Source organism: Bombus fervidus, chromosome 16 (assembly GCF_041682495.2).
Source record: "Bombus fervidus isolate BK054 chromosome 16, iyBomFerv1, whole genome shotgun sequence".
Taxonomy (NCBI): domain Eukaryota; kingdom Metazoa; phylum Arthropoda; class Insecta; order Hymenoptera; family Apidae; genus Bombus; species Bombus fervidus.
Genome location: NC_091532.1, coordinates 632,337 through 655,092, shown reverse-complemented (window position 1 = coordinate 655,092; position 22,756 = coordinate 632,337). Strand labels below are relative to the sequence as shown.

General features: G+C 34.5%; 4 protein-coding genes and 1 long non-coding RNA gene across 7 annotated transcripts in view; 4 read left to right on the top strand and 1 right to left on the bottom strand.

Annotated features, from left to right (window-relative positions):
• Positions 1 to 1,078: 1,078 nt before the first annotated feature.
• Positions 1,079 to 8,914, bottom strand: LOC139995462 (uncharacterized). 2 transcript variants are annotated; one of them, XM_072018989.2, is made up of 4 exons: positions 8,035 to 8,914; positions 6,422 to 6,822; positions 5,842 to 6,304; positions 1,079 to 5,520 (listed from the first exon to the last, which is right to left on the bottom strand). In XM_072018989.2, the coding sequence occupies exons 2-4, from the start codon at positions 6,794 to 6,796 to the stop codon at positions 5,243 to 5,245; spliced, it is 1,116 nt and encodes a 371-aa protein (XP_071875090.1). In that variant the 5' UTR covers positions 6,797 to 6,822; positions 8,035 to 8,914; the 3' UTR covers positions 1,079 to 5,242. The 2 variants fall into 2 exon arrangements, with proteins under 2 accessions (XP_071875090.1, XP_071875091.1); XM_072018990.2 differs by lacking the exon at positions 8,035 to 8,914 and adding an exon at positions 7,425 to 7,987.
• Positions 8,915 to 9,261: 347 nt separating this feature from the next.
• Rpii15 (RNA polymerase II subunit RpII15) lies at positions 9,262 to 10,217 on the top strand. The gene is made up of 3 exons (XM_072018997.1): positions 9,262 to 9,484; positions 9,615 to 9,688; positions 9,864 to 10,217. The coding sequence occupies exons 1-3, from the start codon at positions 9,356 to 9,358 to the stop codon at positions 10,051 to 10,053; spliced, it is 393 nt and encodes a 130-aa protein (XP_071875098.1). The 5' UTR covers positions 9,262 to 9,355; the 3' UTR covers positions 10,054 to 10,217.
• Positions 10,218 to 10,391: 174 nt separating this feature from the next.
• LOC139995461 (hsp70-binding protein 1) lies at positions 10,392 to 12,205 on the top strand. Of its 2 annotated transcripts, none has more exons than XM_072018987.1 (5): positions 10,392 to 10,648; positions 10,741 to 10,981; positions 11,056 to 11,458; positions 11,587 to 11,824; positions 11,891 to 12,205. In XM_072018987.1, the coding sequence occupies exons 1-5, from the start codon at positions 10,605 to 10,607 to the stop codon at positions 12,099 to 12,101; spliced, it is 1,137 nt and encodes a 378-aa protein (XP_071875088.1). In that variant the 5' UTR covers positions 10,392 to 10,604; the 3' UTR covers positions 12,102 to 12,205. The 2 variants fall into 2 exon arrangements, with proteins under 2 accessions (XP_071875088.1, XP_071875089.1); XM_072018988.1 differs by having other exon boundaries at positions 10,710 to 10,981.
• An 827-nt stretch (positions 12,206 to 13,032) lies between these two features.
• On the top strand, positions 13,033 to 15,522 carry LOC139995469 (uncharacterized). Its single transcript, XR_011801976.1, has 2 exons — positions 13,033 to 14,292; positions 14,977 to 15,522. It is a non-coding gene; the product is annotated as an uncharacterized lncRNA (long non-coding RNA).
• A 1,182-nt stretch (positions 15,523 to 16,704) lies between these two features.
• Dsb (scavenger receptor class B member debris buster) overlaps positions 16,705 to 22,756 on the top strand; it is a 40,612-nt gene continuing 34,560 nt past the window's right edge. Inside the window, exon 1 of the mRNA XM_072018980.1 lies at positions 16,705 to 17,639. The gene's annotated coding sequence lies outside the window, so the exon portion shown is untranslated. The remainder of the gene's footprint in view (positions 17,640 to 22,756) is intronic.

The following is a 22,756-nucleotide window of genomic DNA, read 5'->3' as shown; positions in this document are numbered from 1 at the left end:
AATCTTCGCAACCTACGAAAAATTCTGTACAGAAGTGCCTATGTGTTGCGATTCGAGGAAACTTCAAATTCGTTATCGTTGCTGCGATTTTAGTGTTCTTATTATCGAATAATAGATATTTTTATGAGCTACGATATCGATCGTTATGCTGGAGGGCCGATTTATCGGAAGTTTCCTCTCTCGAAATCAGTTCGGTAATCGTGCGAACGATGCCGTTGCCCTTTTACCGTCTCTCTGCCTCGTCATACACGCCATTCCATGCGTTTTTATATCCTTTAAGGGCCACGACAGAAATTCTAGAAACAAGGAAGAAAAAGAAATACAATTCGATACTTTCTCCTTCTCCCACACCCTCTATACTTCTCTCCTTTTACTTCCTCTTCTCCTTGGTAATCTTTTAAATTTCAATTTTTCACAATAAGAGACTCAGAGTGACGAGTGCAACACACTTTCACCAGAACGCGGTCCAACTTAATAGCGCAGGGCTTTGCGCGACATTTCCATATCATGTATCTATATTTGCCGCTAATCGCTAATTTATCCGTCTATTTGCGACGCGTACTCGCGTTCCAAACGCGCGTGCGTGCCTCCCGAAAACACGTGTCACATCGGACGATCCCGTCTTTTCATCGGGAACAAATTATCGCCCGATCGCATTTCATTTCCTTCCGAACGATAAACGTTCCAAGACGGACCTCGCTCGATACGACGCGACGTTACGTTTAATACGTATACACGCTACACTTTCTTAACGGTTACACTAAATTTGTTATTCTTAAGGAACCTACGTTTAGAAAATTGGACTTTTTATAGGCTTGTGTTTTCTTCGAAAAATATCTATAGAACGTTCTTCACGATTGTAATTCGAGCAAGGAATCGATCGATCGGTCTGTTATACTTCGGGACGGGAAGATCGACCGAGAGTTTTACCAAATGGACAAATCTTCTAATAAAGTACTCATCGTTCAAGCGGAGTTCGGAAAGTGCAATTTTCCATCATCGCCACCTCTCCCTCACTCCTTGTCTTCTATTCTTTCTCACTCATTCTTTGTTTCACTCACCCAGTTTATTCTCTCCCTCGTATAATACCATATCTCGGAAAACATGTTTCTCACGGTAAAAGTTCAATACTTTAGCATTTTAATGGAAGATATAATACAAAATATATGTATATAAGTATATGTATTTATGTAAATATGGATCAAGCAAAATGTGATAAAAGAGAAGAAACAATGGGTGTGTAATAAGACCAATGCAAAGACCGATCGATCGCATTCTCCGCTATTCACAGGATATTGATCTCGGTAACTGTAAAATAAAATCTTAATATAGCAATCGATTGATTATCGTACGAAATATAATAGCAAAGTCTATCTACAAATAATAATACCGCCATAAAAACGTATTCCGAAGCGATAACCTAATTAAATATAACGTAAACTGCCTCGAAATGGCTACGATCTACGTACTGCTAAGGAAATGACTATAATAATAATAAGAGTAGTAGTAGTAATAATAATAATAATAATAGTAGTAGTAGTAGTAGTAGTAGTAGTAGTAGTAGTAGTAGTAGTAGTAGTAGTAGTAATAATAGTAGTAGTAATAGTAATAATAATAATAATAATAATAATAATAATTAATAATAATAATAATAATTAATAATAATCGTAGTAGTAGTAATAATAACAATAGTCATCAATTATCGTTCACGCTTCTTTGATTGTTGTTTAGTTACATATTTTAAGGGCATTATAATACACGTGAGTATGACACGGCTTTCCACTAAAAATATTTGTTAGATACGCTGAGCATTACTGACTTAAGCACTGTACTAAATTTACGTAAAATGTATCGTTATTATTAGAAAACTAATTATTCTTCATTGGTTTGAAATACTGGTTTTTAATAGATCTGTATAAAACCTTTGTCAACTGGAACTCTTTGAACGATGATTCGCGCGATACGAAATCTCAAGCGACGATACTATGTATCTTAATAAAAAACTACTCTCCGTTACTTATTCGTTATTCCAACATCCGATTTTAACCGTACAACACTCGCACATACGCTGTACCCTTTATCCCTTCCTTTGTTCTTATTCGACGAAGATCTTGGATCGAATTGAATGTCAACGACCAAACAGTATGAAACGAAACATAAATCATTAGGCTTAACAGAAGGAAACGAAACCGGATCCATTTTAAAAAGGAAGAGCAGGAGAAAGGATAGATAAAAACATAAAAATTACAGAATGTCGCAAACGTTTCTCCCTCCTCTCTTTCTCTCTCTCTCTCTTCCCCCCTTCCCTCCTTTGTGCAATTCGAAACATTTTATCCAGCTACAATACAAAATTAAACAGATTGAAAAAGAGCGAGGGTAAGGGAGGGAAAGATGGAAGGAGAGGAGGGAAAAAGAATTTCCCGCATATAACAGATTTTTCCAATTCGTTTCCAACTCGATTTTGCGCGAACGAGATTGAATATCAGGTCTTGCCATGTATCGCGAGTAACCAAATGTTCACAAAGTTTCCTAACCTAATTTTTAGTTGTTTTTTTTTACACGGTATTCCGTATATTGTCAAGTATAAATAAAGTCAGGATTTATCACGAGGCCAGAATAAAAGGCAGATACGTTCTGAATGTTAGGAAATTGTATAGCGTTTTACTCTGAATACTTTTCTTATTTTTCCCTTCTTTCTCTTTCTTTCTGTTTATCATCATCAGCAGCAGCATCATTGTCGCCATCATCAATATCATTATCAACGTCATCATCATGGTTGTCGTCCTCGTCGTTATCATCATAATTATCATCATCATCATCTTCTTCATTATCATCATCATTATCATCATCAACACCATCATCATCGCCATCATAATCAACATCAATTATTATCGTCAATATCATCATTACTCATCATCATCATTATCATTATCATCATCATCATCATCATTATCGTCATAATATTTTCTTTTCTTTTTCTTCTTCTTTTCTTTTTTCTCGTATCTGGCACTCTTCTATTTAGGCTGTTTCACATTTACGGTAATTTACTTTGCTGGATTATTGCATTGCATGGAAAAATATGGCTTTATCCGAATGCTATTTAACAAAGGCAATACACTGTACGATTATAGTCTGTGTGTGTGTGTTTGTGTGTGTATATCTGCGTGCGCGCGTGTGCACATACGTGTATTCTACGTTAAGATATACGTGCACGCGCGCTGGTCGTGTATGCACAACTTCAAGTGTATGTAATCATTGTAATCTTTCGAAAAGGCAGATCCAGTATTCATAAAAGGATCGTACAATGTATATTCGATCACCTCTATGAAAACTGCTGGATTTTGACGATAGATTATGTTATTTGTACACTAGCATGTAAAAAGCATTATGCTACGTATGTCATGATCGTTCATTTTCCGTTTCTTTTTTTTGTTTTCTTCTTTCCTTGACAAAGTTAAATTCCAACGAATACCGGTTCATCGAGCATTTGAATGTGTATAGCTATCGATTTATGTATACATGTTCATATGCTCATGTATAATTATCGATGCAACAACTTCTGTTCTCATAACTGTATATTTATAGGTGTATGTATATACGTGCTTATGTGTGTACATGTATGTGTATATATATATGCATATATAAATATATAAACACACGCATATACAAAGGCAGAAAGAAGACACCTTCCACGCGCAAAGTGTCTACAAAAATATTTGTATAGTAGATCCAGATTTGCGGTATAAGAAGATTCGACGTGGTTGCGAATCAGCCACGTGTTACCAGTCTTGAACGTAGTGACTAATTCGTTCATGGACGAAGCTAATGATCTTGTAACAACTACAATATATATCGTACGTCTTTTTGAACCGCGAGCTTCGATACCATTCTTACCGATTTAATTTCGCGCTAAATGAAAGCAAGCAAATAAACAACATTCACGAACCTGTTAATTTGTCCAATTTGTTGAACATTTTGTTCGCTTCAATAGGGCCAAAATTCAATGTCTAGAATATCGGATTAATTCCGATTATTGTTCGGATTCGAAAGAAGCAACTTAACTGAGTATGCATACATTTTATTCAAGTATATATATATATATATCATATATAATATATACCATATAAATATTTATATATATAATATAAATATTTACATTATAAATATTATAATATATTATATAATACTATAATATAGATATATATATACATACACTTTTATATATATATATTTATATACATACATATCTATGTACGTATGTACACATGTACGTACGCACGCGCGCATACACTCAAACACAGGCGCAGACACAGACTTACACTAGGCAGACAGATAGAGACGGACAGACAGGCAGGCCGAACATGACGTGCGCGCACGCCTACGTATATACACACACATATACATATATATATGTATAAATAGGACGTAATAAAAAATAACCTATTCTACAGATACGTATTATCAAAAGATTTCGAGTGATCGTAAAAATATGATTTGCGTGACACGTTCAAACTTTTCCATGAACCGTATTTTGTAAATCTGTTGTAGCAATCTGTGTATAGGACTCAAAAAAATACCTCTTACGTTATCCATGTACGCAAGGTGTATGTGTCACTAAGTAGAAGAACGGAACACGGCCCAAAACTGAACCGTACGGATGGTCTTCGAACGCTGCATCGAGACGCGTTATTTCCTTTGATTACAGTATTACAATATAGTATGGAAAACCAGAAAAGAAGAAAACTAGTATTATTTACAATCAATATTAAATTATTTCCAACTGAATCGTATGAAATGAGCGAAAATTCAATCATTAAATGAACGAAATGCTCTTGCATAACTTTTAGATGATCTTTCTTCCCTTTTTTCCATCACTCTGCTCTTTTCATTTTGATGCTGCGTTCGAAAACTCGCATATGATGCATATGTACACAGAACCGAGCTGTTCGAGACTAAAATCGTGTCTACTGTGTACGATACGTACACTTTGTTAATTATTTTCTATTAAATTACTATCTTCTGTAAATGCAATGAATGTGTATAGTATAACGAGTTTGGCGAAAACGCACTCGCATTGGACATACGTGATCACGTGAATCGTGAATGTATAAACGAGAAACGGATAACTCAGTGTGAGTCAATAAAGATGGGAAGAATGACAGTCTGGAACAGCTCCGACGTGGCAATAAAAAATTTGTTCGATTCAACTCAAGTCTAAAAACTGGCTACTTTTCGTACAGCACTACGGTAGGCTGGAGTTTAGGCTTTCTGGCAAACGATAGTTCATCATATGATATGGCGGACTTGCAGGACTTCCCGGTTGACTATTCATACCAAGATTACTTGAACCACGACCGCGTTTTCGCCTTTGCAATATACCTTTTCTAACCATATAGAATCGAATCGTACTTATCGGAATTTTGTACTTTTCCGAAGCAACTTGAAATGTCATACCACGTGCTACCATATCCGAAGCTTGCTTCAATTCTTCTTCCGAACGTCTTTGTCGTCTCTGATAACCTGAAAATTAAATAATGATAATGAAAATTACACAAAACGCGATGGAAACGACTTTATCCTGTTATCGCTTGATCCGGTAAAACTTCAACTTTTTTATATAAATATAATGCCTAATGTACACGATGACTACATAATTATTTCTCGATAATTATCGTCCAGTGTCCAATGTTTATGTTCAATATCAAAATGTTACGAAAAGAAGAACATACATCATTTTATATAAATTTTAATTGTAAAACAATAAAGTCCTTGGGCTTTTTTCTCAATTCTTTTTTTATTATTTGTTCTTTTTTTTTCTTCCACTCTACTTTCGTTTCTTACCTTCGATCGCAGGAAACGGACTACTAGGATTACAATTACTGCTTGGAACCATACTAATAGAGTATGGTTTGACATCATGCTGTTGGGTAAACTGCTCATCCGGCTCCATTTTAACCATTCCCGGCGTTTCAGTTAATGTCGCTTCACAAGCGCTAAGGGCTTTTTCCAAATGCTGTAACGCCTCGCTATGTTCCATATTCATAAAATTTGATGAATTTGGATTCTGCGGAACTGGTGTAGTACTGTGTGATGGAGCGCTTGCTGTACTAGTCGCAGCAATTGACGTAGTCTCTAAAAAAGTAGCACTCGAAGTTCCGTCATCAGATGGAGTTTCCTCGCCTTTGTAATCAGATCCATCCTGCTGTGCAGCTGTAGATGGTACAACAGCGGCGTTAGAGTCACATTGTTGAGAACTACTTTCACTCGAAGAATTATCATTCCCTTGAGTGGATAAACCACGAACCTAGTAATGATATTAATGCCATAAAGGATGAATCGAATCAAAATGTACTTGTTCTAAAACATAATTTACAAAGATAAATAGTAAATCGGTACTTGAACAGTATTATTATACATTTACCTGTAAAACTTCAGCAGCTTGCATTAATTTACCTAGCTGCTGTTGCTCCACATATACTTCACCACGATACATAAACTCCACTAAAGCTTGAAGTTCCCACATTCTCATATCTCTCAAAAATATAATAGGATGAGTGCATGGTATTTCTAATAGCAAACGTTCCAAATAATCACTACAAGCGGACAATACCACTTTGTGACATTTTATAGAGCCTCCGTCGCAGGCTAAAGTGACATCGACAAATTGTTCAGAACTTAAAAGTTTTGGAAATGCACTGTGCATATTTGACTGATGAGAGTTCCATGAAACACAAAATTGTTGGCGGTCCCCACCGGGATAATTACCCGGGTTATGTAAATTGCTCCCGCCTTCCATTATTCTGCAGCTTTAGAGCAATCTTCCTGTCAATAACAGATTTCCTTTTATATATTACTTATTTTATACTTTAACAACCCAAAAAATATTTTTTATATTATCAGAGAAATGCTACAAACAATCCAACATTGAACAATACATAAAGCACAATTTCAATCGTTATGGAATGAATATCATAGATAATTCTTCAATTTCTGTATCGTTGTAAAATTTATGACATCACTTTATATATTATTCCAAATGCTTTCTATCTTATCATAGATATTGTTTGTGTTGATATTATTATCAAATTTTCTCTTTCCCTGTATCTACTAAACGATGTTATCTTCTACCTTCATTTACATCAAGGTATGTGATGTTAAGAATATTTGATGTATTTCGAAGAAAATCATTAATGCAAATTCATTGAACTTCAAACCTAACATAAATAGCAATAAATAAAAACTACATACAATGATTCGATAGGCAAATAGATTATCAAATTTCTTTTACTAGATCATTGTAATTTGGTAAGCCGATTAAACAATAAATTTGACAATAGAGTCCATTCATAAAAATAAGAAATATAAAATGCTTGCTAAATGTAAAATATGAAAAAACCAAATATAAACATAGGAGATAGACTTACTTAAGAAAATTTGTTTAATACAATGTACAATATGGCTGTATTACCAAAGAAACTTTAGTATCAGTAATACGCGTTCGACTACTGCCATAAGTAATTATATATAAATACACAATATACCATTGGAAAATGTAAAAGATACAATTACGATCGGATATTCGAATTGGTAATTCTGCCGTAGCTTAGTAGAATTAGAAACGAGGAGACCAACATCGAGAAACTTTTAAAGAAATTCCATGGCACTAGCCGAGAACGAATGTGCAACAAAACAAATCTGTCGTCGGAAGCACATAAACGAATTCCTCGGGAAAAATGTTTAAATACAAACTTTAGTTACGCGGCGTTTATCGTAATCACGTGCTCAAAGCACACTAGCCGACAGGTTAACCAAAAAATATTCAATGTACGCGATCAAGTATAAGATTTTTTTGTCAATAGAAAAATGGTGAAATCTTTGTGGGAGACGCTGTCGGCGTGAGTGCCATCACCCCCCAGGAACGCCTTGAACACAAGTTTCGTCTTTCTTTTTAATTTCCGATATCAAATCCTATGAACTGTCTGAATGTAGACAACGAAATGTAACATGAATTTCCCAATAAATGATTTCACTCACGAATTTCCAGCTCGATCAACTCCTCTCAGATTTTCGCGTCGCTTTCGGGAAGAATCCCTTAAGAAAACATTCATCCGCCGAGATTTGCACTAGCTAGGGGAGCTGGAACGAAAGGGTGGGGGTAGTAAGGCTGGGGGTAGCTTAGTGGAACACTAGCGCACCTCTTGCCTTTCCTGTGAAAACTCTTACGAACGTTCAACTCCCTGAGCCTCACTCTAAAATTTTTCTATCTATACTTATGCATTATTTATCTACCTATATATTTTTACTATACGTCGTACAAATTTCTTGCTCTTTTAGTACAATAATTTCACCGTTTTATACAATCTCTATTAGCAAATTAATATTTCAATCAAAATATTTCTATTCCACGCTTTCTATCATACTAATCTTCTATCATATTAACGGATTATTTCTCATTTTATATTAAATCTCATCTTCTATCGAATAACTACACTAACGACACGTACTTCATGTTTTTAGCGGTTGAGTAGTTTGAAAATAATAATTCCTGAAAATTCGTTTCTTTGTTAACGTCTCTCCATTTTTCCTTAATGCTAAAATTTTTACGAATCTCGACAAATCTAATTATGTTGCATACTTGTTAATTAAAATAAGACGCTGTTTCTTCAAACTGAATTCTATATTCTATGCACATTCGCGCCATTACATGAGAACGCGCCACAAATTTTAACGAAATTAGGTTATCAACATCTTCATCGATTCAAGCTTCCAACGTATAGCACCAAAATATTAAAACACTACTCAGACGACAATTGGTTAAAGCGGTTATTTTTATATTAACAACTTTATACCTCTATGTTTTTAAATTTTCTCTTTTTTCACTATATAATTTATAGATTCCTGTATTATATAATTTTCACCTATATAACCGATTCAGACATATCTTCTATTAAAATTATCGATTGTGTCGCAACCAATCAAAATAAATTGCTGTTTGGTTAATTTCATTCGTGAATTTAATTGGTTTAGAAAAATGTTCCAAAATAAAATACTTATGTATCTCTTTTTCTTTTATTGACAAATAATTATTATTTGATACGATTCTGAGTGTTTCTATAATTAGTTATGACGAGATGTAATTTCATGAAATAGACATATATACGAAATTGTCATTAATCTCTAATACGTTGATTCATTGTATAATCTTAAATCTATGTATACCATGATTAAAAGATAACTATCTTTTTTTGTGCATGGTATTGGATAAACATTGATTTCGTTGCATTTTATATCTGTCTATCTATCTATCTATATATATTATATTTTACTGCAAAAGAAGGAAGCGTGAACGCGCAATATGTCTAAAATAGGTGGTTATGATACGCACGATGATGGTCCAGGTTTCGTCGGCATTAGATTTTGTCAAGAATGTAATAACATGCTATATCCAAAAGAAGATAAGGAGAATAAAGTACTAATGTACGCAGTAAGTATTATATATATATAAGTATGTGTGTGTGTGTGTGTGTGTGTGTGTGTATATATATATGAAATGTACGTTGTTTTTTGAATCAATACATTGAAATTTGTTTAATTTAATCAATTTGTTTTTTTAGTGTAGAAATTGTGATTTCAAACAACTTGCTGATAGCAATTGTATCTACGTAAATAAAATTATGCACGAAATAGAGTAAGTGAAAATAATAACTTGTATATTCATACATTCACAGCAACATTTATGAAATTTTGACAAAAACTTGTACAAGAGTACTTTCTTTTTAAGCATATACTTAAAGGCTCTTAAAAAAGGATTTATTTAATACATTTACTGCTATTCCATCTTACTATAATTTTTATGATTTCAGCGAGCTGACACACATTGTTGCGGATGTGATATCAGATCCTACTTTACCAAGAACCGAAGAGCATCCATGTCCAAAGTGTAACCACAGAGAAGCAGTATTCTTTCAAGCACAAACAAGACGAGCAGAAGAAGAAATGAGATTATATTATGTGTGTACTAACCAGCATTGTTCTCATAGGTGGACAGAATGAAGTTCTACAAATAGTTTGTACATATTGAAAATTTGTATTTTTATAATATACAATTCGTATTACATACAATAATACATAATAATATGTGATATATACAATATGTGTTATGTAAAAAGGAAAAGAAATGTAATAAAATATATAAATGTTTTGTTTTCTTATTGATATACTTGATTGCAAAATGTGTGTGTGTGTGTGTGTGTATATGATATTGTATTAAATTTTAATAAATACATGTATTTAATGGTAAAATATAAAATTCTTCAATAATCTACAGTTATAATCTAAAGCTGATAATTGATGGATTTATATTTTTTTTTGAAGTTTCCAAGCACTTTCGCGCACGCGTGTGACAAAGTTATTTACGCCTTTAACCAATTTTGTCTAGTCTCAAAATTGTTTCCAATAAGAAAAACACGCCATCTGGAAATTCTCCTCGTTTCTGGAATTTGCATCTAGGAGGTCATTAGCAGTGATACAGATTGAACTCTATAATGCTCTCTTGTCTTTATTTTATTAGAGAAACGTTTACGCGAGACTGATTTAATTGATTAATGGGTGCAGCGCAGACGACTAAAGTTACAGAAAAAATGGAGAAGTAAAACTGACTTTTTATAATGTCATATTTATTTATGATTGATATCTGAAAGTAATTATAGGTTATCCGTTTTCGGATACCACATATTTCAGTTCTCAACATCCAAACAGTCGAGAAAAAACAGAAGAACAACCTCGCGTAAACAGCAACGCGAGGCCACTATCAATTGAAGGACCATCTAACATGAATAACACTGATCCGCAAGTATTTGAACCATTACCAAATCAACCTAGGCAACCAACAACTGTACAAGGATTGCTTAGATTTGCTGTAGAAGCAGGCAATTCTCAGAATAGAAACAGTAATATCCAATTACAACCTATGGATGAAGAAGTTGGTAACATAAATGTATTTTAACATTATAGAATATCCATTGGAAATTGATCAAAATTAAACCATATTTACAGAGGCGTGAATTTCTGAAACAAACACTCAACTCATTATCGTGTAATGTAACCGAGGAACTACAGAAAGCTATTGAATTGTTATCAACTGTAGTTGACCTGTGGTCAGACAATGACACAGCAGAACATGAAGCTGCATTAGAAAGGATTGCAGATTTTGTAGATAATATAGATATTGCTAATGATTTTTATAAAATAGGAGGTTTTGCAATATTTGGTCCATGTTTAAACTGTCCTTATAGCAGTATTAGATGGAGAGCAGCAGATATAATTGCCGAACTAGCTCAAAATAATCCCTTTTGCCAAGAAAGATTTCTAGAAACTGGCCTATTTCCCATGTTATTGAATATGATAGATACAGATCCTGCAGAAATTGTTAAGATCAAAGCCCTATATGCAATTTCCTGTAAGTAAAAGACTTTTATTCAAATAGCAATTGTATTGATTTATACTTTGTTCATTATTCATTGCACCTATGTCATATTTACATTCATTTATAATTGACGATTCAAATTATTTATACACTAAATATAGGCATTGTTCGAGGGCATCCAATATCCCTGAAATACATGGACATAAACGATGGATATTCTGTCCTCTTGAGAGCTATGCAAAGTTCGATAAAGAAGTTGCAAATTAAATCTGCGTTTCTCTTATCGTCTCTTTGTAACAAGGAAAATGTAAATAATTTAAAATTGACCTTGGTAAATATGGGTTTGATCGAGCAAGCGATAGGTTTACTGGCCATCGGTGATCTGCTTCCAGAGATAAGGTAGTATATAATTTTCATCATTTTTTATACAAGCGAAACAAAGTAAAACGATCCTTCGTGTTTCAGAGATCAATTGTTAAATATTCTCGATGGTTTGACCAACGATGATTTTCTGCCTGCTTTAAAAGAATGTCGGCGCCCGGAACTGGACTTACAATCTACATTGGAGCAATACATAAGGGATTTAAAGCAAGAAGAAAATCCCGAGCAGATAGAAGTATGTTATCGGGTGTTGAAGAAAGTTTTCTCTGACCAAGATACAAATCAAGAAAGATAATTATAGTTTATAATAATATTGGATTTCCTTTACGTGAATTAAATTTGTATATCGTAAAATATTATGATTAATAAATAAAACAAGTGTATTTTGTTTTTATCATATTCTATATATTTTGTTTTATCAACCGATTAATGAAGCTATGAGAATGAAATTTTTTCAATTGGAACGTGCAATGAATGAAACGATATGAAATGGTGAAAAAAATATTGCAATCGAAGGATAAGATATAAGTAACAATTTAAAGACAAATAATTATTATGATATATTACGTCATCTCTTTTAATGTATATACAGAGTGGTCTAGTTAAATGGAATCACCTAAGTGTCTACCTTATTTATTTTTGTATGGAAGAACTTTCCATACTCTGTACATTGGATTTTGTTTTTCGTTACATAGATGACATGCCGATAATACTTGTCAGTGTAGAAGAGCACGAGAAGCAGTTAAGTCTAGAATAAGTAGAAGCGAAAGAATACAGGCATCTCCATTAACGTGGATAAATGCATTTTCGGTGCTGAGAAGGTACAATATCTGGGTTTAATAGAGAAAGAGAGGGAACCAGATTACTGGAGCCAGGTTACCGAAGGAAGTAGTTGCTAGAATAGAAACGAAAGAGCCTTTTTTGTGCACGTAGCACAAATACAATCACCACTGAACAAACAGCTAGAGAGCACGAAGAAAAAGAATAAAACGCCGATACAGAAGTGTAAATGATCGCTGGGAGATGTTTCATTATTGCGTCACATCCCGCAGAAAATGTAGAATTCTTTTCAGTGTCCCAGCAGAAGATAGGAGATTCATGAGGATTAGTCGGATCCATTTTTTTTTTTAATTTTTTGATCAGTAAAAACGATATTTTCAGCGTTGCTAAATTTTTAGACGTATGTTAGAGGGTATCATAGCATATCACACGTAGACTACATAGGTCAATTCTCGACATTCAATATACAGGATTATTTACTGAAGCGGGAATCCGCACTCGCGAGAATTTGACAGTATAGTCACGTGTACGCTTATTACTACGATCAGTTACAAACAAAACATGACTCGCCATCTATAAGTTATTGCTAGAAGTAGAGTTAGTTACAGGCCAGAACACAGAGGGAGTTTGGTATCATCGATCACTACGGCGCGTGGTGTTGTACATTTATTTGAAAAATAATCGTGTACTACGATATCGCTACATATTTACGTTTTTACAAACATTATGACCCATTTTCTACTTCGTTCGGTATTTTTCATTCTTAACGATTCGAACATTTTCTGTGACATTGTAATTTAAAATGTTTGTTAACGATTATTCTTTGTAAATTGATCCCTACTATCTGATTTTGATTGCTCGGCTATAAATACATCGAGTGCAAGAATAAAAAAGGAAACAAAGAAAGTGACACGGCAAAACGTTTTATAAAATTCATTTATAAATTGTTCGCACAGCTAAACTTTAAAATATTTTCTGATATATCTTGGAAACTATTCGAGATAAAGGAACGATGTTAATAGACAGGCTTTTTTGAGCGAGGAATATGATCGTGTAAACAAGTCTGGTGACATCAAACTTTCTCTGTGTTCTCGCCTATAATTAATTCTAGTTTTAGTAACAACTCGGAGATGACGCCACACGTTTTAATCGTAGCAATAAACGTACATGTGATCACGTTGGTACATGTTCCTATTACAAGTTTGTGTCTTTTAGTTATGGAGGTAACGATCTTACATAGATATGATTAATAATTGACAATACGATTTTACATAATATAAATCATGTTTTATGTTACACCCTTGTATGTAGCAGTAATATTAACTGCAGAACTTCAGATGCAAATAAAATAATGGTAAGCTAAAATAAATATATTTGAGAAATACATATCTATGATTCCATTTAAAAAATCGCACTCGTAAGTGCATTGCTTGATTTATGGAAAGAAAAAGATTCTAGAAGGATAAAATTGGTCCCATTACTTAAACAGGAGCTACAATCTGGCTTATTGCATATTATATATAGCATTGCTCTGTTTGTATACCTTCATTCGCGTTTTCTAACTATAGTTGGTGATAACATAAGTTTAGTAATTGGAAACACAATGGGTTAGCTGTGATTTATGAACTTGTCGAAGAAAAATAATCGTAACGATTTCCCTTTCACGTATAATATCATTTTGCACAAGAAACAATCACGACGCGCAAGTAAATTTGAGTAACTCAAGCTTATACATTTAATTGGTTACTTAACGTGAAACACGCGAAACAAGAAAGTCATGGGGTTAACCAATTCGTTTTTGTTGGTTAGAAACGTTGCCTGTTTCCCAATTTTGCATTCTTTCAAATTTTGCAATATTTCTTTGTATCTTACCTGAACCATCTTTATACCATATTTTCTCTTTACGATTATACGATTATTAAATTACGTCAAATTATGAAATTTCTAATTTTACGTGCTACCATATTATGGAACGATAAATTTGCAAATTATATTTCTTCTATGAAAATAAATATTATTTGATAATTCCAAATATTTAAGGTATCTGTATTCGAGATATAGCGTAAAAGGATAAAAATATTTCATCAATAAATATTTTTGATTGAAATAGAAAGGAAATATTCTATATCGGTATGGTTATTAAAAAACGAATGGAAGTTTTAAGGATGTTGAGGAATTTGTTTTACAGTCAAGCGCGTTGTTCAAGTGAATTGTTTTAGCCAACGACAGGTCATTTATTTTCGAAGAAACGTTTTCCAAATGACTGACATTGGTATTGTGAAAAAGTATCGCGACGTGAATTTTAGATTTTTGCGCCAATATTGACATATTTTCTAATTACACAACTCTGACGTACGTTCTTTTCGGCTAAAATTCGTATATTTTTTCAGGTTGGACGTCTTCTGGCTGCAAATACATATTAAACCTCATGCCTGGAATAAAATTTAAACGAATGTTCTACGAATGGTCAACATTTTGTTAACGGATACTCGAATAATTAAATATCCTATATCATAAACATTATTTCAATAAAATAATGTGTTAAAATTCTCCTTTACATCTATGAGAATCTACGAGAATCTATGAAAATCTATGAAAATCTATGAAATATGCGAAAGAATACGTATATATTTTGCAAACATTTAATAGGAATTCAAACGATGTAAACCGAGATTAGAAAGAGTCGAACAAAATAGCGCGGAAAATTGTATTCATTTGATCGTAGCGTCATTAATTTTGAGCGTAGTCGAAACACTTACACATTATTCGTTATGCGCATATGTACTATTTTTTTCTATTCAGTCGATAAACTAGGTCGGTCCAAATCCGGATATTATCAGAAGTATGAATTCACGATTAACTTATTATACTTAATTATCCGTTTGTATCTGACAGTGTACGTTTTAACGGTCCGTAAAAAATAATTAGAAACTATTGTTAAAATAAAAATGCTTTATAATAATTTTCTGTTCATATATATATATATATATATATAAAAGGATATACAAATTAGTTTGACCAGAATATAAATCTTTCATTATTAATAGTAGGAAAGTTAATGGAATTCTTTGTCGTACGAGATTATATGTACACTCTACAAGATTGTTAGAATAAGTTTAAAAATAAGATTGTTGAAGATCGTTCTATGCAACAGAGCCAATTTCGCTGTAATTTTAATTATATTTCATTAGAATTGCATGTTAATTACTCCAAATACATGGACAAATGATTTATTCTATATTATCGTATATTAAATTTACGATAAAGAATAATTAAAATTACGATTAAGAATAAATTTAATTTATTATGCCCTACATAGCGTATGAAATTCCCATTTTACTTGGAATAATTCAAAGCAAATTAGTTTGTGAATTCTCTCGTGTTATACAACCTCGTATCAATTATCGCTAATTAATTATCGAATTGTGCCACTACATGCATCGCTGCGATGTATTTATACGAAACAAAGCTTTAAAGCTTATCCTTCATCGTGCTCATTCTCTCTATCCGTCTTTTACAATCCCGTTTTGCAATTTTCTAGGATTCTGACATAAAAAATATACGAGACGAAGCGTTTTACGAAAATATATTAATATATTAATTTATTATTTATTTAATATTTATGCCGACCACGAAGAAGTTAAACGGATTAATTTCATGACCAACGTGCTGTAACTATTTTCTTTGCATAGATTTTTATAGTAAACATTTATCTTTTTACGTTCGTTGGTTCGTCGACATTCTGGAAACGATTGTTCGAAGCGTGCGAGATAGTTTCATCATCGAATAAGCGACGAATATTATCCGTGGAACCGTGACGCGACCTTCCAAGGGTTGAAACGCGGTCGAAAGTAATCCGCGCGACACGCTGTAACATTAGCCACATAGTTTTCCACGGCGTTTCCAGCGTTTTCCACGCGATAAGAGAGATTTTCAGTTCGCATCGGACTGGTTAAAGCGAGCAAAGTTTCGTTAAAGAGAATCCGACAAGAGAGCGAGGTTCGACGAGTGGCGTATAGACAGTTCTCGGGACGTACCTTTACCTGCTGTCCCTACCACTTTCTTTGGCCGGTTGGTGGGCACCGCGTTCTCGTTACCGTGGTCCACGCTGCAATACCGTTTCGCTATCTCCTCATTCACCTCGCGATTCGACAGGATCGAACAGCACGCGCGCGTATCTTTCGAACATTCGTCTTCGAGCTGTCAAACTTTCGGAAACCAACGATCCTTTGTTCGATTCTACGCCTTTTCACGTTCGTGCGGCGAATCTTCGTCGAGGAAGAGGTCGAACCGTTCTCAGAATTTTTCAAATTTTGTCCCGCCAAAGTGATGGATTCGGCGAAAGTCTGCCCGTTCGACGTTGCTACGCACAGAAAGAGATACGTTCGTTCTTTTGGATTTTGATCTCTCTATCTTGATCTCGCGCAAGCAAATGTAGAGAGTAAGATACCAAATTTTCAACAATAAAAATAAAGGATAAGAGTTTGCGATAGAAAACTCGACTGCCTCCCTTCCTTCGGTCGCTGATCGCTCCTGAAAAATCATGTGCCATCGCTGCTTCGAGGGTCACGATTAGTCGTATACTACCCCGCTGGAAGCTTCGCCTTTGGTACTCAAGTTTTTCACGCATCGCTCGACAAATTTTCAAAAAGAATCGTCGATGCTTGATTTCTTTGGATAGACGATACGCGCGAGGAAGATACGCAAAATCGATGAAAGGGACGAATCCGACGGTGATCGTCGGTCAGTGGAGAAACAATCAAACGATAAGGTGACAAGCAGGCTTGGTTGCAAGGTGGAAAGTAGGTTGAAGAGGAAATCCTACGAGGGATATCGTGAGCAAGGGAAACGGCGATCACGGTCTAAATGAGTACGACCGACAAATATGCGCGTGTAGCACCTTGCTGATAGAGAAACCTGCCTCGTATGGTTTTGTTCCTTCCAATCGCTTACCTCGACGAAACTGTTGTGCGTTACATAAAGAGGGATTTTACCGACCAGTTAACGAACCTGGTTGTGCGCGCATATAGGGAACGTCTGTCGGCTACTTTACGTAAGTAAATATGAATAATTTCTTATCTGAAAGTGGCGAAGAACGTGGATGTTACGCATTCTATCATCTACGATAGAGCAAAGAATACGCTCACGAGTCTAATACCATGATCTATCTAATACGGTGATAGCCCTGTTTTGCGATAATTTTATTGGAAACTTTCAGAGGAGTCGTGGAAAAGAGGGATCGTCTCGTTCGTTCGATAAAAGTTGCGTTTTCTGTAAACGACGCGCGGCTCACTGGTCGATCCTGTAACAAGAAAATTGTTGGAATTTAAAGGCCAACGAACGGATACAGAATCTATCAGATGATTTCCAGCGTAGAAAATTATCTGCTAATTCGTGAATTAATATTCTATATTATTTTACACGATAAACGAAGAAAGCATGCGAAACATCGATCGCGTACGCGAATTACAGCGGATGGCGGAGAATTTGATCGAACTCGTCGCGCTCGAGCCTTCTAACGGCTGATCAAATTTTTCGCGTTGATAGAATAGACTCGTGAAATATTTCTGTATCCGTGGATCGAATAACCCGCGAATTTTGTTAAACCACCGATAAGAGAAATATTTCGATTTGTATATCGTATATATATCGATATGTACGTATTCGTACGTGCAATTTTAAAGACAGCTACGAAGATGTTGAACGATCACGTATTGTTTACCTAATTAAATGCAATAATTAAAGAGTGACTTACATAAAATTTTTTCAAATAACATTTGATCCTGAGGTGAAATAGAAAATGTACCGTGTACTCGATGAGCTAATTTTCGTAAAAACGATAAAATGGTAAATTTTGAAGTTTTAAGATAAGACGATTCTGCGTTCATGGAGAATATTTTCTTCTCGACAGGTATTAAACGATCTGCGATCGCGTTTTCACATAAATCGTTTTCACGTAAATTGGATTTTTTGTAAAAAAGAACTTGACGAAGCTTTCTTCGCTAAACGATATTACCCTAGTAATCAGGCTGCAGATTCTTGCGCGAATTTATATTTTCATCGGCACGATTAAAATTTTGAAAATTCTAACTAGTATTCTCCTTTGGATATTTTATCCATTTTTGTACATTAGATACGCGTCCTCTGTATTTCTGTATCGTTGGATTTTGCAAAACTGCGCAAAAATCTCCAGTCAATCCGATAATTATATAGACTACGTATTATTTTCGTTTTACTAACCCGATCATTGATAGAGTCTCGTTGGCACTGCAAAGTTTCGGCATAAATCTAAATATTGCGCTATGCGCGTGTTGGATGCAACAGGACATCGAGGTATGACCTTTCACCTTAACGATTACCGCAAGGTTCGGGTAGCGTTTCTTTCCGTTTACAAGGCGCTTAGTTTCTTTCTCGCAATGTCGTTAAACCGTCGTTACGGCACGTCCTCGTGAATTCAGATAAACGTCTTAACTTAAATATCATGGCGACGACTTGGTATTTGTTGGATCATTGTTAACAGAACAGGAACAGTCGAAATTTCGTTCGAACTCGCTCGAATTTGATTTAATAATTATACCGTATTTTTCTACGATACTATTTCACCCCTTTAAACGCAATTAAACAAATAGGTCATTTATACCGCTTAGAAATCGAGATTAAATAATTCGTAATTTACATATAACTTTCTTTTGTAACGAACGATATCTGTTCGATCGATCTTACACAGAACCATTAACCCGAACTTTTCTTTGTATCGTTTCACCTGTAGGCATGTTTCGCTGTATTATTACACGGTACGTTGACTGGAACTACTGGAACTACTCAAACTATTATTTGATATTTAGGGCAAGTTCAGCTGCCTCGCAACGTTGATCAGTCACTGTCAAAACGTTTAAATGTCGCTGCAAACACGCTTGTTCGCCTTAAAACGGAAATAACTCTTTATTCGTTTGCTTCTGTAAATAAATACGTATTTCTCAAATATATACGCGAACATGTAGTTTTATTGATACAGAAAATCACGTTTTATCTTATCTCGAGTAAAAGTTTCGAGCAAACGTTTCTGTCAAAACGTTAAGTATAATTTCTATATTTTTATATAACTTCGGGATGTAACAATTTCGCATGGAATCGTTCTTAATGAAAAAAAAAAAAAAAAAAACGCATTTGGAAATAGTAAATGCTATAAAATTACGTGGTCCACTCTGAACAGGCTTTCGCAAAGATATCACTTTCTCTTTATGATCGCATCAATTTTTTGACCATTCAAATAAGTATACTTATCCAGAGCCTTTCGAAAGTAAATTGGAAGAATTTACCTTTTTTTTAACATCTTCGGCAAATCGAGACTCGGCATATCCTCGAAAACAAGTCAAAATTTGCCAAATTACGACAAACCTAACCGTAAACGTAAGCCTTTATGTAATTGTTTAAATAAATTTAAATAACAGCAAATAGCGTAGAGGACTTTTAAATGTTTAACGTTCGAGTAATTTCGCGGGTATTTTGTCGATATTTTACAAAGATCGTCCGCATTAACATGTTATTACATAAAGCAAGAGCAAAGATAAAGCAATACTCGGTAAAAAGTGACAAAGTCGACTTTCCCTTTATTTTTAAAGACCTTGATATAGCAACGTATTTTTGGACCTTTACCGTTTTGAGACAAAATGGATTTTACACGTCGAGGTGTACTCCTTTGCTTAAATATTCATAATCTTATAAATATAAAATTAACGTAATACAACTTTTTTAATGACGTAAAAATTAATTATCGTTTCACAATTGCAGAAAGTTGGTTATTTAAATTTCGAATTCGACGATCTAGTAGACGATATCGTTGCTAATTTACTGTTGCAAAAACACGAACGAAACGCAGTCGTGCTTCATAGGTGACCGAAGAACCAGTGAACTTGAATATTTTATCTCACCGGCGACGTATCGATGATTCGCGTTTCAACATCGCCAAGCTAGATTTCTCGCAATTGTCCAACAGTTCACGGTATAACGAGGAAGGCATCGATCTTCTTCGTAATATTACCGAATCATTCGGTGAAAATTACCTAACGCTTTTGAAAATGTATTTATTCCACTGTTACATGTTCTTAGAAGGTGAAATCGTTCGAGTAATAATTTTTTCTTTCACCTTTCGCGAATAGTGTGACGTAATTGATTAGAACCGTGATACGTTACTGTCATCGATCTTTCGATGAAATCCAACTGATTTAGGACAATGACGAAGAAAACGTAAAGGATGAACGTAATAAATTTTGCGACAAATATATCTTCCGCGTTCTGGAAGATAGCTTGGAAACTGAAAAATCTATGATTTGTGAAAATTGATATTTATAAAACGAGACGCGTCCGTACGCGATGAGGTAATTTTTATAAGCTGTCACTAATAATTTTATCTAGGCGAAATAAGGGACTGGAAGCAAGCTAATGGTACAAACGATATAAACTTTTATCACGATTCACGTAGAATATCGTAAAAATATCGAGAATTGCGGTTTCAAATGGAAACCACAAGCTCGGGATAAATGCTTTCCTGTATCTTTTCCACGATATCTGGAATGTTTACTTCGAACCGTCTGCCTCTTCGCTTACTAGGATTTTTCTGTAATAGTAGCATCGGTTCTATAAAGATAAAGCGTTTTCAAAATCTTCGATCGAAAAATTACAACTTTTGCTGAAAACTTGATAACAAAAAGAATTCTTTCTTTTATACATATTATTCTTTACATATTCTTACACATATAAATATATTCTTTACAATTTGTCCAGATGTGGACTTTCGGTAAATTGGTTTAACGATGTTGCGATTGTAGTACGTAAACGTCCGTGTCACTGAAGAAACGACGGAAATAACTGTATAAATGCGATTGCGTTGTGTTCGTTTTATGGGAATTGCGAAGAATTCGCAGATAATCAGAGTGGAAGATCGATCGAGCGTTTTCTTCGTAGTCTTGTTGGTCGATCGGATGGGTAGCAGTATTGGGAAGCATTGGCTGCGGTATTGGCACGATGATCTAATCCAAACGAAAGAAATAGAATATTCGATTTTCTTTGCATATAATCTCATTTCTGAACGAGGAGTAGAAACAGATTTCCAAGTAGAATTTATAGAGCGAGATACAAGGTGCAAAAATATGTAAAATATCCGAAATGGAACGCTCGTTATCATATTTGATGGATGAAACAAATCTGTGTTTAAGTCGTATCTCTTTAGCCATACTATTTTATTTAGCGCATGCAAATCGATCGACGAACCCGTTACTAATTCAACTTGGAGCCTATCATTTAGGATTTCGTTATATTTATAACGCAATATATACGAATACAATATCTATTCGATTGTTGTCGATCTATATCGACGAGTATAACGTCCACCGTAGTTAAGCTCGTAATATCGTACTTATGACAAAAACGGTTGCGTTAGACTTTCGTTTTCGAAACTATTTCTATATATTTTCTATAAATAACAGGAAACTGTGGAATTAATCGGCATTTCTATATTAGTGACCGTTTTAGAAAAAGGAAATTAAGTAGCCGTTAACGTACACCAACTCGATCGAAAAAGATTTCAAGGTTCGATAGCTATCGAAGGCGATAGATACTGTAGTTTTACCGTAAGTCATCCATAACCACCATCGTTTTCTTCGCATTTGTTTATTCTAGTACTAAGCACGTCGTACATTGCCTTGTCGTGTTTGCATCAAGTCGGATTATTACTGCAACCTAATGTACAATCTCTCGTAAGATAGTACCATAGACAAATGCTGATTATTTATTGCCGATGTACGGAGCAAATATGTTTGACGGAGGCAACGCTCGAGCGTGGAATGCGTAGCGATATGTAATTTGATGAAATGATTTCCATTTATAGGACGTGTTCTTATTTCACGCGACGTATACAGTCCTATTTTTTATTCGTATTATTTATACATTTGCATATCAACGGTTTAACAAAATTATTATAAAACTCGATTTTCCTTTCGGTCTCTAATTATGGTTAGATCGTACGTATATCCTTGATATTGTGACTTTGCTTTCTTTGGAAATATCGAAAGGTTGTGAAAGCCCGATCTGGTTGTAGGTTCTCGGTGCAATAACGGTAGGAAATGTGCGTCACGCTTGTTTCTGTCCCTCCTCGCGGGGACGCAAATAGAA